The 17,614-nt window shown below is 39.2% G+C and overlaps 1 protein-coding gene across 1 annotated transcript in view; it reads left to right on the top strand.

Moving 5' to 3' along the window:
- LOC132236031 (ankyrin repeat domain-containing protein 26-like) overlaps positions 1-17,614 on the top strand; it is an 82,271-nt gene that overhangs the window by 49,916 nt on the left and 14,741 nt on the right. The window contains exons 13-20 of the mRNA XM_059699418.1: positions 3,585-3,761; positions 3,871-4,047; positions 4,148-4,311; positions 5,323-5,410; positions 12,024-12,200; positions 12,309-12,472; positions 16,686-16,863; positions 17,398-17,577. Coding sequence (XP_059555401.1) covers positions 3,585-3,761; positions 3,871-4,047; positions 4,148-4,311; positions 5,323-5,410; positions 12,024-12,200; positions 12,309-12,472; positions 16,686-16,863; positions 17,398-17,577 — 1,305 coding nt within the window. The remainder of the gene's footprint in view (positions 1-3,584; positions 3,762-3,870; positions 4,048-4,147; positions 4,312-5,322; positions 5,411-12,023; positions 12,201-12,308; positions 12,473-16,685; positions 16,864-17,397; positions 17,578-17,614) is intronic.

Raw genomic sequence — 17,614 nt, forward strand, 5'->3', positions numbered from 1 at the left:
AGGAATTGGAGTCACTGGCTCTTAGTATGAATGCACAGGAAATCAGGATCTTAGGCGCAGGTGATAAGAAACACAGTCAAGTGACTGGTGCTTGGTGCTGACTCCTGCCCAGAGACTCGGGGTCCCTGGGCCTGTGATATGTGGGACAAATACCTAGTGTTTGCAGGATTGCTCCCAGCCCAGTGCTCTGAAGCCGGCAGTGGGCATAGGCTCAGTTCCTGAGGTTCGCGCATTTGCTCCCAGCCCAGGGCACAGAAGCTGGCAGTGCGCATAGGATCAGTTCCTGGGGTTCCCGGGATTGCTCCCAGCCCAGGACTCCTGTACCTCTCCCTAGGCGGGATCAGTTCCAAGGTGCTCACACACTTCCAGGCTAAAGTTCCTGGAGCGCTGAGGCCCTGGCAAGGGGTGGGTCTATCAGTTAGTTACTCTGGTGCTGCCCTCAAGCCTGTGGGAAGGGGGGATGGGCTCTGTTACTCATGGATCTGCCGCGGTTATTTCTGAAGTTTTGTTGTCCCCAGGTCTGTAGCTTTGGTCACAGGTCTCTGTCCCCAGTGGCTGCAGGATCCTGGTATGCGTCTGAGATCAGACTGGGTGGTTCTGAGGCCAGGATCCTAGTCTCAAGCAGCTCTGTTTCCCAAGATGGCGTGGTCGCCATGCCTGTGCTGGCCGCCCAGGAGTGTCTGAGCAGGGAGCGGGACTCCGCCGCCTAAGACTGCCTGGTTTAGCAGCCCCTTAGAAGATCTGCACAATCTAAGTGTCCCTAGCTCATACACACACACCACACACGTCCACACACTCCTCTAACACTTCCTTGCGCTCTCACACTCTCTCCCTCCCTACCTTTCTGCCTGTCGCCATTTTGTAGGGAATTTGTTTTCTTATCCACCTATCTACTCTATGTCTTTTGATTGGAGCTTTTAAGATATATACATTTGCCCTAACCGGTTTGGTTCAGTGGATAGAGCATTGGCCTGCAGACTGAAAGGTCCCAGGTTCAATTCTGGTCAAGGGATGTACTTTGATTGCGGGCACATCCCCAGTAGGAGGTGTGCAGGAGGCGGCTGATCGATGTTTCTCTCTCATTGATGTTTCTAACTCTCTATCACTCCCCCTTCCTGTCTGTAAAAAATAAAAAAATATATATATTTAAAAAAATGATATATACATTTACAGGGATTATTGATAGCTACTCGCTTGTTGCTATTTTATTCTTATAATTATGTCTACGGCCTCTTATTTTTACTTTATATACAAATATCTTTAATGATTGCTCTAATACAATCTTCTTTTTGTGTTATCAACTCCTTTAGGTACCCTAGAAAGCTCTTTATCTCTTTTCAATATTAAATATGACAGCTTTGCCATGTGGAGTAGTCTTGGATATAGGTCCTTCTTTTTCATCACTTTGAATATTTTTTTCTAATCATGACCAGCCTGAAATGTGTCTGTTGAGAAGGCCTCTCACAGTCTTATTGGGGCTCCCTTGTAGGTAACTATTTGTTTTTCATTTCTGCTTCAAAGATCCTCTCTTTGTGTTTAACTTTTGCCATTTTAATTATGAAGTGGCTTGGTCTAGGTCTCTTTCAGTTCATCTTGTTTGAGACTGCCTTTTCCTGCACTTCTATGTATTTTTCTTCACCAGGTCAGGGAAATCTCAGTCATTTTGTTTCTTTAAATAGATTCTTAATTTTTGGTCTCACTCTCCTCCTTCTGGTACCCCTATAATGTGGATGTGGCTATGCTTTCTGTTATCCCAGAATTAAAGTTGATTCCTTCTTTTGTATTGTTCATTTCAAGTATTGTACTCTTCATTTCTGAATGGATATTTTATGATTCATTTATCCTTTTTTATTTCTTTTGTCATTGTCAAAGTTCTCACTATGTTCCTTTAGCATCTGTGTAACCATTTTCTTCAACCTTGAATCTGGTGCATTTCTTCCCTTCATTTCATTTAGCTCTTTTCTCAGGGGATTATCCTATGGTTTTTTGTTTGTTTGTTTGTTTATTGTGTGTGTAAGTGTGTTTGTGTGTGTTTCATTTGGTGCATCTTTTGTCTTTTCCTTATTTAAGCTTTCTCTCTGTGTTTGTTTCTAGGAATATGGGTAGATCTACTATGCCTCCCAGTTTTGGAACAATGGACTAATGTGTTAGGTGTCTTGTCAGGCTCATTGGCACAATCTTTCTGATCATCAGAGCTGGGTGCTCCTGGAATGTCACTTGTGTGTGTTATGTGAGCTCTCCTTTTGTAGAGTCTTGATGCTGTCCTATTTGTGGATGGGGTTGATGCTCATGCTGGCTGCCCACAGTGTATGAGATGCTATGTGAAGTCTGACACCATGTCAAGTAATACACTCCAGTATGTTGTGGTGCCTTTTGAGACCTTCATTTGGGTGTACTGATTGTGGAGTAATTGCTTCATGTTCTGTAATTCCCCACTGGAACCTCTTGGGAAGGGGGTGGTGGGCACACGGTTGTATGTCAATGTCAGTCTTTGCCTGTGATTCTCCCTGGGAGACCTGTGTGGAGCTACAAAGTGATGCAGTGTTTGTGACAGTCTCTGCTAGGCCTAGGTGCACCAGGGAGGGGCAAAGCTGCACAGCAATGCCTCCTTCCACCAGCACCAAGCCCTGGAGGCAGCTAAGAACAAAGCCCAAATCTCTCTGAGATCCACTTCTGCCTACTAGCTTTCTGTTGGGGTCAATCACTGAAAGAGCTCCCATTGGTATGTGAGTCCCAAGAGATAAGTGAGTCACCAGGTAGGTGTGAATGGTGTTTACTATGTTGATACAGATTCAAACTCAGCTTCAATTCTGGCTGTGAGGCCACTCAGCAAAAGTCAGAGGCTGTGCTAACAGCAGCTATCATGCACTGGGTACCCAAGGACCTTATGGTTGGGAGGCACTTCAAAGAGTCATTACTCTAAGGCCAGCAGAAGTCATTAGGCCCCAAAGACCAAGACTAGCTTGCGAATTTGGGGAGCATTACTCACTTTCCAAAATTGTATTTTAACTAACAATTCATTGGCTTCACTCTGCTGCAATGTTGTAGTATGTTAGTTCATATATTTTATAAATGCCATCACTTTTGATACCTTTAAAGATCTTGAAATAAATTTAAGGCAATGTGGGAAACAATAGCTTTGTGAAGAAAGAGGAAACCTTCCTATTTGCTACTGAGGCACAATGTCACATCCTCTAAATCTATCTACGTCATGCAAGACCAGCTAGTAAAGACAAAAGTGGGAAATGTTGCATCCTTGTCTTTTTCTTTCATTGTCTCTGATAGATAAATGGGATGGGGGTGAGGAGGGAAAATGTTAGGTAGCAAAGAGTGGATATAATGTGAATAGAAGCACAAAATTAAGAAAGCTCTTTTAGAAATCTTGGAAAATCTGGCTCCTATACAGAAACAGAAGTGAAGCATAATTTACAATTTCAATGACCTACTATGATAAAATTAAACATTCAAATATTTTTATTGATTCAAGTCATAGGAATTTCATTACTGTAATGAAATTAATGAAAATATAACTTTTGAATGAATAAGGTAATAACAGTAACCATAATATCAAACTTTCATCAAAGGTTAAAGAAAAAAATAAGCAGACAAACAGTAAAAGGGAAGTGTCAGAAAACGTGTATGATGGTGCTAATGAGGACAGTGACAAAAATGGATTGAGACAGCAAATCAACAGTGAACAAACTGATTCCCAGCAGCCAAATGGTAAAATTAATGGCAACACAGCCTTCTTAGTGGATAAGGTAATAACAAACACAACTGATATAAGCCAAATGTCAACATTAAATAAAACACATTTGTTTTAAAGAATAAGGTGACAATAATATCCTTAATATCAAATTTTCATCAAAGGTTAAAGAAAAGGAGAAACAGAAAAGTAGCAAAAGGGAAGCGTCAGAAAACACATATGATGGTGCTGATGATGACAATGAGAATGATGGATTGAGTCAGCACAGCATCAGGGAACAAACTGATAACCAGCACCCAAATGATAACATTAATGAAAATGCAGTCATTTTAATGAATAAGGTAATAACAACCCCAAATGATAAAAGCCAAATGACAAAATTAATGAAAACACACTCTTTTTAATGAATAACGTAATAACCATATCAAACTTTCATCAAAGGTTGGAGAACAAGAGAAGAAGACAAGTAGTAAAAGGGAAGTGTCAGGTAACATGCATGTTGGTGCTGAAGACAACAGTGACAGTGTTGGTGTGAGGCAGAAAAGCAACATTGAACAAAGTGAGAAGCAGCAGGTTTCTATTAAGGAGAAAGAAAATTCTCATAGGTAAGCCTATAGCAGTATTTAGCAGTAGGTAATTATTCTTTTCCTATAAAACCAATTCCAATTTGAGCTGATATTCATGATTAACAAATTTATATGTATACTAGATGGAACCTTGCTTGCTGATCACAACCAAATGCCTATCAACAAACAATGAGATGCCATTGTTTCAAGTTATAATGATAATTATTGTCTGTAAAAAATAAAAGCCAGAATTGTCCCATGAGAAGAAAAAGGCAGTCTCCTGGACTATTGGTATATGAAATTAGAACACCTTTTAGAAGGGTAATTGAGCTTGTTTCAAAAATTCAAGTATGTCATTCCTTACGCAATAGCTTCACTTCCAGAACTAGATTCTACATGAAAACATGACTTGTATAAACATACACACACGCAGTCAAAGGACATTTATTTTATGTTATTATGTGTATAAAACATACAGTAGGTCAGCACATGTGTACAAATATATATATATATAGTTTTACATATATATATAACTGTATTCATATATATATATTTGTATATATATATATATATATATTTACATAGGCTAATAAAATATACATTTGTTCTTTGACATTTGGACATTTAACTTCCCAGCATTTCAAGGAAATTATTGTGTGTTTGGAGGACAAAAGGAAGTTGTAGGATCTCCTGAATAAGTGGTTTCCTTGCGAAAAAAAACAAGACTGCCATTTTTGACTGAAATTAATTAGTCTTTGAACCAGGGACAGATGATGAGGAAGGGACAATGTATCTTCCTGCCTTGATTTACGTCATCATATGTGTTCCAGTTCAGGGAATAAAAATTATGTCAGCCAGTAAGTGGTGAAAACAAAGTAATCCTAGTCAGAGTGTGTTCATTAAATACTTCATAGGCTGGGAGAGGTGACAGCAGAAATAAAAAACTAAAAGCATTGTTTAAACATAGGCCTAGTGTTAATTATATCAAGAATCTTTATTTGATATACAGAAAGCTGATATTTCACTGAAAATTTTGTTGCCTTTTTAAAGACATGGATTCCCTCATTGGTTCTGTGGATTTTACAGCAAACGTCGCATTGCTGTTGCATGTCCTACATTAGACAATGCAGTCTTCAAGGTAAAGTGCTCGTTTGTAAAATTGATTTTTTTACACTCAATTGAATTTTGTTTAACACTTACCCTTAAAATTTCCTAGTGGCCTTCCTATCATTTTTTTATGTTTGTAATGCAAAATTAGTCTTTTTATAGTTAAATCCTCAAGCTGGGAAATGTTTATTTTTGTTTTATTGATTTTATAGAGAGTAGAGGAATGGAGAGAGAGAGAGAGAGAGAGAGAGAGAGAGAGAGAGAGAGAGAGAGAGAGAGAAACATTGATGAGAGAGAAAGACATTAATTGGTTGCCGCCTGCAAGGAGGATGGTCTCTGACAGGTATTGATCTGACAACCTGTATATATGCCCTGACTGGGAATTGAACTTATGACCCTTCTGTGCATGGGACGATGCTCCATCCACTGAACCCCACAGTCCAAAGCGGAAAATGTATTTACTTTATTGCATGATTCCTTTTATATACAATTTCCACAATAAGTGAGTCGATATTGATAGAAATCGGACAAGTGTTTGCCAGAGACGGGTAGGGGGAATGGGAGTTCCTATTTCATGGGAATAAGGTTCTCTTCTGGATTGGTGAATGGTTTTGGAACTAAATAGAGGTGATCATTGCACAACATGGTACATGTGCCAAATGATACTGAATTTTATACTTCAAAATGGTATATTTAATGCTTGGTGAAGTTTAATCACTAAGAAAAGAATACTGTCATAATCAATCAAATTAAAATCATGTTACACACCTTTTAAAGCAATCCAATAGGCTCATTTAAAACATGTCTTCTGGAAAAGGTTACATTGTTCATTTGAGACTTTTCTTATTTCTTGAGGTAGGCCTGTATTGCTGTGAATTTCCCTCTTAGGACAGCTCCCATGTTGTCTCATAGATTTTGAATTATCATGTTCTCATTTCATTAGTCTCAAGGTATTTTTTGATTTTTGCCTTGATCTCATTGATAACCCCTTCACTGTTTCATAACAGGTTATTTACTCTTCATGTGTTTGTGTGTAATTGATTTCTAGTTTGACACCACTGTGGTTGGAGCAGATGTGAGGAATGATTGCAGTCTTCTGAAATGTACTGAGGCTTGTTTTATAGCCTTACATTTGGCCTATCTAGGAACTGTTCCATTTGCACTTGAAGAAAATTTATACCCTGCATTTTTAGGTTAATAATGCTCTGAACGTATCAACAAAATTCATTGGAGTTTTGTTTGGAGCTTTTAAAATACATACATTTACCTTCTTGCTTTTTTTTTTTTTAAGATCTATCAATGTCAAAGGGGTACTGAACTTCCTAACTATGATTGTACAGATATTTGCTTTATATATTGAAGTGCTCCTCTGGTTGGTGCATATATGTTCATAAAGGTTATTTCTTCTTATTGGATCGGTTCCATATTGTTATGTAATGACCTTCTTTGTCTCTTTTTATAGCCTTACATTTAACTTCTATTTTGTCTGACATAAGTATAGCTATCCCAGCTCTTTTTGTGTTTGCATTTTATTTATTTATTTATTTATTTATTTATTTAAATTTTATTGGGGTGACATTAGTCAATATGAGCATATAGGTTTCTTGTGTGTGGATTATTAATTTACAAAATCTGTATATAGGACCATGTGCCTACCACCCAAAGGCAAATCTTCTCTTGTCTCCTCATATTTGTATGGAGGGGTCTCTCTTTTCTGTCACAGCGTGGAAAGAGAGTGGTCTGGTTATTTGAGTAGAGGCTACTGGGGATTTGAGAAACGAAAGAAGAAGACAAGACACAAAGATGGAAGGAAAAAGCTAGGACCGGGTGGGACCACCGTCCTCTTCTAAGGGACAGACAGGGACCCAGCACTGAAGCAGTGTGTTTATTTTATACCCCAAATAGCAGGAGGTTTCACCAAAATTCAAGATAAAGGGGCTTGGCTAGGCAGGAGTCCTATTCATTCCTTAGACTGGATTTATGTAACAAAACCCACTCCCAGACACCTGGGCAAAATGAAATCAAGCTGAGAACACTTCTGCCTTTTTGGTAAGATGTGTATCCTGGACCTGGCTCTGCCTGTCACCTTGGGTTCAGCTGGTAGTTATTAATTATAAATGCCCATGTGCCTTTCCAGGGGCCCTCTACATCTCCCCCGTTTTTAAACATATCTTGTGGACATCTACTTGGAGCCTTCAGACTTGAGATCACAGGAGCTTGCTGATGAGTGGGGAAAAAAAAAGGATAAGATTAGTAGTACACAAAGGAATCCAATTAGGTACCAGGTGGTGTTTTTTAATATATTCCATGCATTAAATTCTTTTAAATCATCCAGCAATTCTTTTGCTAGTTTTGCTTGAGATAGAATATCATCATGACTATTCTGAATGGTTTGCACATGTTTGTGTAGCCGCACTAGGTCTATACTGATATTATTATGATGCCATATTCACTGTAGATGCATCTTGATGTTATTCGAATCCCATAGAGAACTGTTATAGTGGGCTGAAATCACACAAATATATGTAAAGGCAGCATGACACTGCAGCTGCTGTCTAATCTTGATGCTTTCTAATTGATTACTTAGTCCTATCACTACAGCTTCCAAAGCATTTAGCTTTGTTCTAGCCTTTTGTCTATATCTTCTTGATCATGAAATGTGGTTGAGGTGTTGTGAGCCAATTCATTGACAAGCTTCGCATTCTGGATGCTTTGGGTCAATGCAAGAGAAGAAGTTATAGCAGATGCAATAACAGCAACTAGTTTAACAATACCAAAAATAATAAGTCCCAAAGCACGCTTTTCCCGGGACAATTGTGTAATTCCTGCAATGCCTGAAGGCCTGCACCATGATACGATTTTTCTGTTATATTGGTAGGAAGCATAATAAAAGAAGACTGATTTAAAATTTATATATCCTCATTCAGGTTATGCCTAGAAACGCAGCTGGTAAGGTTACAGTGATGGCATTGGACAGCATAAAGTTTTCCAATCTGTTGATGTTCACATTTCCAGTTACCAATACATATGGGGGCTGGGCACAAGCTCATAGCCATAGCAAGGGCTCGATGAACAGCTCCTTTAGTATTAGCTAAGAAAGAGCCAGTAAAATTAAGAAAGTCAAGGGCAGCAGCTAACAGCCGTGGATCTTTCTGTAAATTTCCTGTTTTCATGGTCAGGGCATTACTTACAAAACCTCCTGGTAACATAGGCTCATAATGGGGATATTTAACATCAAGCCTGTGGGACCAACCCAATACATAGAAGTCAGAGCCAGAAATAGTATGTCTCAGTGGTATAGGATTGGCATAATCCTGCCATTGAGGACATGCTCCCAACTCAGTAGTGGTGCTATTAGGGCACGAAGGGGGCAGGGGATGCTTATCAGACAGCCATCCGGTGGCCTTAGGAAATCCTAGTTTAGTAACTGTCTGAATATGTTTTCCCATATCCCAATGTTTGCGCCTCCAGAGGATGTCTTATTTTCTTGGCCAAGCTGCAAACATCCTGAAGTCCCCCTTTTAGATAAACAAATAGGGAGCTCCCCACTAAAACCATTATAAGTATAATCACCTTGGGAAGAAGGAGTTATAGGCTTGTTGGAGATACCCCGGACCGGGTTAGTGTTATAGGTAAATACTGGCACTGATTCTCTGGTACAGGTGGCTGGATTGACCATAGCGGGGTCTGGAACATAAGTCCAGTATGTTTCTGCTGCAGCCATACCTACCTGACAGCTGACAAGCGCCAGCATAGCAACAAAAAGGTTGGAGGGGGTTACCTGAACCCACTGTTCATTCACCACTTGCTGAGCATCGGTGGTCAGCCTCTTCAGTTGACCCCATGTGGGGACACTAGCTCCTCAGGTGGCCTTGGCCAGCTGCCTTCTGCTTTTCTCCTTCTTCGGGGCCGGTGGCTGAGCTGCCATCATCACCGGATGTGTGATCTTCAGCTTCTGGAATGGCAGGGTGAGCTGTTCTCCCTGGATCCATGGTCGTGACACACCGCTGGCTCTGGCACCCAGATGGGGTTAGAAGCACCTTCTGGAAAGATACAAACATGGCCTCTTCTCCACATCATTACTGGATCTGGCCCTCTCCACTGCCCTGTTCGTAAATCCTTCCATCGTGCCATACCGGCAGATGTCACGGGACCAGGAGGTTGATGCCTCCTCTCGGCTGCTGTGTGACACTTATTGTCAAAACTTAAAGTGTAAAGGGCATGATTTAACTGATTCTGTGAAGTAGGATAATACCCCTCTCCCCCTTTCTGTTTTTGTAACTGAGTCTTTAAGGTTTGATTAGCTCTTTCTACAATTGTCTGTCCCTGAGGATTATAGGGAATTCCTGTTTTATGTATTATTTGGTACTGCTTGCGAAACTGCTGAAAGGAGAAGCTAGTCAGTATAGGCAGTTCCATTATCTGTTTTTATCTCTCGGGGCCATCCCTTGACTGAAAAAGCCTCTAGGCCATCGGTTCTCTACCTGTGGGTCACCAACGTGTGGGTTGCGACTGCTTTGGGGGTCGAAGGACCCTTTCACAGGGGTCGCCTAAGACCATCGGAAAACACATATATAATTACATATAGTTTTTGTGATTAATCACTATGCTTTAATTATGTTCAATTTGTAACCATGAAAATACATCCTGCATGTCAGATATTTACATTACAATTTATCACAGTAGCAAAATTACAGTTATGAAGTAGCAATGAAAATAATTTTATGTTTGGGGGTCACCACAACATGAGGAACTGTTTTAAAGGGTCGCAGCATTTCATTTAGCTCTTTCTTTTTTTTTTTTTTTTGAAATATATTTTATTGATTTTTTACAGAGAGGAAGGGAGAGAGGTAGAGAGTTAGAAACATCGATGAGAGAGAAACTTCAATCAGCTGCCTCCTGCACATCCCCCACTGGGGATGTGCCTGCAACCCAGGTACATGCCCTTGAGCGGAATCGAACCTGGGACCCTTCAGTCCCAGGCTGGCGCTCCATCCACTGAGCCAAACCGGTTTTGGCAATTTAGCTCTTTCTTTTGGGGGATTTATCCTGTATTGTTTTATTTTGTTTTGTTTTGTTTTTGTGTGTGTTTTCATTTGGGGCATCGTTCTTCTTCTCCCCATTTAAGCTACCACTTTGTATTTGTTTCTATGAATTGGATTGACATACTATGTCTCCCAGTCCTAGTAAAATGGACTTATGTGTTAGGTGTCTTGTCAGGCTCATTGGCATCATTCTTTCTGATCACCTAAGCTGGGTACTCCAGGAATATCACTTGTGTGTGTTATGTGATCCCTCCTTTGTAGAGTCTTAATGCTTGCCTATTTGTGGATGGGGTTGATGCTCACGCTGGCTGACCACAGTGTATGAGATGCTATGTGAAGGCTGGCCCCATGTCAATTAATACATGCCAGTATGTTGTGGTGCCTGTTGAGATCTTCATTTGGGTGTACTGATTGTGGGGCAATTGCTTCATGTTCTGTAGCTCCCCATTGGAGCCTCTTGGGAAGGGGGTGGTGGGCACACGGTTGTATGTCAATGTCAGTCTTTGCCTGTGATTCTCCCTGGGAGACCTGTGTGGAGCTACAAAGTGGTACAGTGTTTGTGACTGGCTCTGCTGGGCCTAGGTGCACCAGGGAGGGGCCAAGCTGCACAGCAATGCCTCCTTCCACCAGCACCAAGCCCTGGAGGAAGCTAAGAACAAAGCCCAAATCTCTCTGGGATCCACCTCTGCCTACTAGCTTTCTGTAGGGGTCAATCACTGAAAGAGCTCCCATTGGTATGTGAGTCCCATGAGGTAAGTGAGCCATCAGGTAGGTGTGAATGGTTCTTCCCATGTTGATACAGATTCAAGCTCAGCTTCATTGCTGGCTGTGTGGCCACTCAGCAAAAGTCACAGGCTATGCAAATAACAGCTATCACGCACTGGGTACACATACCTTATGGTTGGGGGCCACCTCAGAGAGTCATTACTGTAAGGCCAGCAGAATTCATCAGGCCCTAAAGACGAAGACTTGGCAGTGTGACATTAGGGGGGCATTACACACTTTCTCAAATTGTACTTTAACTAACAATTCATTGGCCTCACAATGCTCCTATATTGTAGTAAACTTTGGTTCATATATTTTATAAATGCCACACTTTTTTGATATCTTTAAAGATCTTGGACAATGTAAAAGGCAATATAGGAAACAATAGCTTCTTGAAGAAAGAGGAAAGCTTCCTCTTTGTTACTGAGGCACAATGTTACATCCTCTAAATCTGTGTAATGCAAGTCACAGGTGGGAAAGACAAAAGAAGCATATTTGCATTTTTTGTCATTTATTTTATTGTTTCTGTGAGATAAATGGGATGGGGTAAGTATGGGGAATATTAGGTAGCAAAGGGTGGATTTTGTGTGAATAGGAGCACAAAATTAAGAAATCACTCTTAGAAGTCTTGGAAAATTTGGCTTCTATACAGAAACAGACACAAAGCAGTATTTAGAGCAATTTCAATGACCTTTTATGATCAAATAAAACACTCAAAATATTTTCACTGATTCAAGTCATAGCAGTTTCATTAATATCATGAAATTAATGAAAACAGAATCTTTTGATGAATAAGGTAATAACAATATCTTTAATATCAAACATGCATCAAAGGTTGAAGGAGAAAATGAGCAGAGAAGCAGTATAAAGGAAGTATCAGGAAACATATATGAAGGTGCTGATGATCACAGTGACGGAAATGGATTGAGACAACAGAGAAACAGTCAACAAACTGATACCCAGCAGTCAAAGGATGAAATTAATGAAAACACAGTCTTTTTCATGAATAAGGTAATAGCAAAACTAAATCATAAAACCACATGAGAAAGGTAATGAACACACAGTCTTCTTAATGAATAAGGTAATAACAATATTGTCATTGTCAAACTTTCATCAAAGGTTGAAGAAAAGAAGGAGCAGAAAAATAGTAAGAGGGAAGAGTCAGGAAACATGTGTGATGGGGCTAATGATGACACTGACAGTGTTGGAGTGAGACAGAAAAGCAACAGTGAACAAAGTGATAAGCACCAGTTTCCTACTGTGGAGAATGAAGACTCTGATAGGTAAGCCTATAGCAGTATTTAACAGTAGGTAATTATTCTTTTCCTATAAAACAAATTCCAAGTTGAGTTAATATTCATGATTAACAAATTTTGAATTTATAGTAGAGTGAACCTTGCTTTCTAATTAGAAAATGTTCATCAACAAAAAATGAGATACCATTTTTTTTAACTTATAATAACTAATTATTGTATTTAACAAATAAAACCAGAATTTTCCCACTGGAGGAAAAGGCATCCTCATGCACTATTGGTAGATGAAATTACCACATCTTTTTCAAAGGGCAATTGAGCTTTTTTCAAAATGTCATGTACGTCATTCCTTTATCACAATAACTTCACTCCCAGAACTAGGTCCTTCATACAAACATAACTAGTATAAACACAAACATACACAGTCTAAGGGTATTTATTAGATGTTATTATGTATATAAAACATACAGTAGGTCATTATGTATATAATACTAGAGGCCTAGTGTATGAAATTCATGCACTAGGGTAGGGGGTGGGTTTCCCTCAGGCTGGCTTGCACCTTCTCACAGTCTGGGACTCCTAGCTCCTTACTGCCCACATGCTAGCTGCTCCTTACTGCTTGGCTCTCTGCTCCTTAGCACTGCTACACAGGCTGGAGAGGCTCCAGCCACCGCCTCTCTGCACACCAGCTGTGAGCCTGGCTTCTGACTGAGGAATGTTCTCCCTGTGAGAGGGCACTGACCACCAGGGGGCAGCTCCTGCATTGAGCATCAGCCTAATGGTGGTCACTGTGCATCATAGCAACCAGTTATTCTCTCATTCAGTCAATTTGCATATTAGGCTTTGATTATATAGGACTGGAAACTAGGCTAGAGTATACAAAAGTTACCAAACATTTTACTTTGTAAGAAAATCATAAGTCATTGGTTTGCTGCCATTTTCTAGATATATCTATATATATATTAATGCATATATATATATATATATATATATATATATATATATATATATATGTATATATATATATTAGAGGCCCGTTTCATGATAATTCACGCAATAGGCCTTCCTTTCCCTGACTGTCAGCCCCGGTTTTCCCCCAGCACCCAGGACCCAGGCCTTTGGTCTGGCTACAGCAGAGAAGCCAAGCCTCTTCAGTCTTCAGTCTTCAGTTGTCTTCAAACTTCCCTCAGGCCAGAGCCTTCAGTTTTCCCTCTGCACCTGCTTATGCAAATTAACCCGCCACCTTTGTTGGGTTACTTTGCATACTCACCCTGATTGGTGAGTGGACGTGGCAGAGCGACAATGAATTTACATATTTCTCTTTTATTAGTGTAGATTGCCATGTGGATATTTTACTTTTTCAAATTTCAAATTTCTATTTTTCCCTTAACTTTATTGACTCATAATTGACATGTAACATTGCATATTTTGAAGGTATATTGTGTGTTCATTTGATACACTTTTATGTTGGTAGGTGATCAGCACAGGAGTGTTGGTTCACATTTCCATTACAACACATAATTACCAATTCTTTTTTTTGTGATGAGAACATTTAGATCTACTCGCTTAGCAACCTTCAAGCACATAATACAGTATTTTTAACTATAATCACCATGCTGTACATCAGACCCCAACATGTGATCGTCTTATAACTGAATTTTGTACCTTTGACCAACATCCCCTCCCCTTTACCCACACCCTCAGCCTCTGGCTACCACCACTGTACTCTCTGATTTTGTGAGTTTAGGTACTTTAGATTCCACATGCAAGAGAGATCATGCAGTATTTGTCTTTGTCTGACTTAGGTTTGCTAGTCTAATGCTCTCTAGGTTCACCTATGTGGGCACGATTGGTAGTGAAACCTGACAAGTAAGTCCAGTCTGCCTGTCACTACTTGAGCCAATTAAGCAGAGGCAGGTTTGATTCATATATGAGCATTAATTCCAACAATGCTGGCAGTATGGGGGAGCAGCAGGTCATCCAAGAATATTTGCTCTGCACACCATCCACCTCCCACCCCAATAAACCAGCTTCTTGGATGGGGTAGAATAACAAAGATTACATGGGGAAGTAGGCAAATGAAATAAGAATGGTTATGTAAAAGTAACAAAACTGGGTCTTATAGGCATGGGAAAATAGGCAAAAGGAAATAGATGGGTATATTGTTTACAGATCACAGGCAATGCAAGCTGAGGGGTTGCAAAGTGTGGGCACCTCTGCGACTCCATTGTTGCTCCAACAAGGTAATTAATCTTTCCATGATATTAGGCAGTTAAGGAGGATGGGCCACATTTCCAGGTAAACTCCCAGGTCCCAGAGGGGTGGAGAGAGCACCCAGCAGATCAGAACATACTTTCTTTAATCAGAACAAAATAATCATGGTTAATAGAGCATGATTAATATTTCTTATAACTATAGCCAGTCTCTATCATTCTATTTCTTTCTGATGCCAGAGAAAATTCCATTGTCTAAGTATGTATGTTTTTATGTATGTATGTATGTATGTATGTATGTATGTATACATAGACACACATGATTATATACATAATATACACATACCTACATACATATATGCAAACATACATACCACATCTCTTTATCTGTTCATCTATTGGTGAACACTTAGTTCATATATCTTGGCTATTGTAAATAAGGTTGCCATATTCATGGGAGTATAGCTATCTCTTTGAAGTGGTGTAAAAAATGTATGATTATGCTAAGTGAAATAAGCCAGTCAGAGAAAGATAACTATCACATGATCTCACTCATTTGTGGAATATAATGAACAGCATAAACTGATGAACAAAAACAGATCCAGAGACAGAGAGGCATCAATCAGACTGTCAAACCTCAGAGGGAAGGTAGGGGAGGGTGGGGGTAAGGGGGAAAGATCAACCAAAGGATTATATGCCAGCATATAGGTCTAAACAATGGACACAGACAACAGGGGGGTAGGGGCATGAGTGGGGATATGGGGGGTAATGCAGGGATAAGGACACATATGTAATAAGTTAATGAATTAAAAAAATAAATAAAAAGTATTCCACTATTTGTCAAAAAAAATATGTATGACTGCTCTCTAAATGTCCATTAGGTCCATTTGTTCTGATGTTTAGTTCAAGTTTAACATATCCTTGTTGATATTGTGTCTAGATGATCAAATCATTGCTGAAAGTGGGGTATTGATGCTCCCTGCTATTATTGTGTTGTTGGATATTTAAACCTTTAGTTCTGTTAAAATTTGTTTAATATTTTTAGGGGAACACATGTTGGGTGCATACCTATTTACAATTGTTATATCTTCTTTATGAAGTGATACCCTTATCGTTATATGAAGATCTTGCTTGTGCCTTGTTACAGTTTGTGGCTTAAATTCTGTTTTGTCTAATAGAAGGATATCTATGAATGGTCTCTTTAGTTTGCCCTTGCAAGGGGTATCTTTTCTCTCTCTCCGCTTTGAGTCTTTAATAAGGACTTGAATCTTGGCTAGTGTTGCTTTCTTGGTTGGAGCACCATCCCATATACCAAAAGGTTATAGGTTTGATTCCAGGTTAAGGCATATACCTAGATTGTGGATTCCATCTCTGGTCTGGGTACATAGGAGAGGGAACCAATTGATGTTCTCTCTCACATTGATGTTTCTCTATCTGTCTGTCTGTCTGTCTGTCTGTCTGTATCTCTATCCATTCCCCTCTCTCTAAAATCTTTGAGCACATCCTCTGGTGAGGATTTTTTTTAAAAGTTAAGAAAATGATTGGGGTCTCTTGAAGGCAACAAGTAGTGGGGTCTTATTACTTAATCCATCAAACACTGTATGCCTCTTTTCCTTTTCCTTGAATTTATTGAGGTGACTCTGGTTATCAAAAGACTACAGGTTTCAGGTGCATATTTCTACAACACATAGTCTGCCTGCCATTTTGTGTGTTCTCTACCCCTAGTCATTCCATGCCTTTTGATTAGAGAATTCAATCCATTTACAAAGAAATTATTGACAGGTAAAGTATTACTGATGCTATCTTGTTCTCTGGCTGTTTTGTAGCTCCATTGTTACATTCCTTCTCTCTTGCTGCCTCCCTTTTTGAATTGAAGATTTCCGTAGTGGGCTTTGGGTTCCTGCTCTTTATCTTTTGTGAATCTGCTGGAGATTTTTGTTTTGTGGTTGCCATGAGGTTTACATAAGATATCATATAAATATAACAGTACATTTTATGTTGATCACAGCTTTGATTGTGTTTAACTGCAGATTAACCTTACAAGAAGAAAAAGAGAAGAGACAAAAAGTTGATCTGTTAAGCAAGAAGAATACAGGGCAGTCAAAGAAAAAAGAAAGGCAATCTATTAAAAATGTTGAAATGAACCCCAAAGTTGCAAACACCACTGCAACACAAGTGATGCCATTGAAGACTGTAAGAAGGAATACGGTAAATTTATCTTTGGTAAAAATTTCTTATATCTAACAGTATTTTATCAATAATTGTATCTTTTTTATTTAGTGTACATTAAGACATTTTAAACAAGCCCAAAATGTTATCTCATTCAAAACATGAACTGTGACATTTAGGACTAAAATTATTAATTTACTACTATCCTTGGCAGGTAGTATATACTCTGTATATGTTTTCTAAATGAAGAAGGGGACGATAAATTGAGTTTAATCATTCACAGCAACGTTAATTTTGGCTTTAAAAAATGTTAACATACAGGATAAATTGCCTTGACACTGTGATGGAATTACTCAAATGTTCATAAATAAATTTTCTTTCACCATACTGCATTTTTGCTCAATGACAAATTTAGCTATCACTTAAGTTAAAATTTGAGTTTTTCATGAAGATGAAAGATCCTTATGCTTAAAAAGGCTACTTCCTTTTAACAGTTTTTTAAGGAGCTGTTCCTAAGCTTTGAACTTGTTGTTAAAGGTATGAGCTCACAAACTAAATGAAATATGTCCCTAGGTTGTTGAAGAACAAAATTACACTCAGAGGCGACTTTCTCAAGAACAGAATGCCAATATATTACAAGATGGAATTCTGACCAAACACCATTGCAAACCAAAGGGGACAGAAAGCGCTCATAAGAGCAACCTGGGGAAAATCCAGAAGTTGCTTATCTTTTTAACCTCTCCATTCCAGATTGTGTGAACTAAAGGGTCCATTGATGGATGTAGAAGAG

Source organism: Myotis daubentonii, chromosome 1 (genome assembly GCF_963259705.1).
Source record: "Myotis daubentonii chromosome 1, mMyoDau2.1, whole genome shotgun sequence".
NCBI classification, from domain to species: Eukaryota; Metazoa; Chordata; class Mammalia; order Chiroptera; family Vespertilionidae; genus Myotis; species Myotis daubentonii.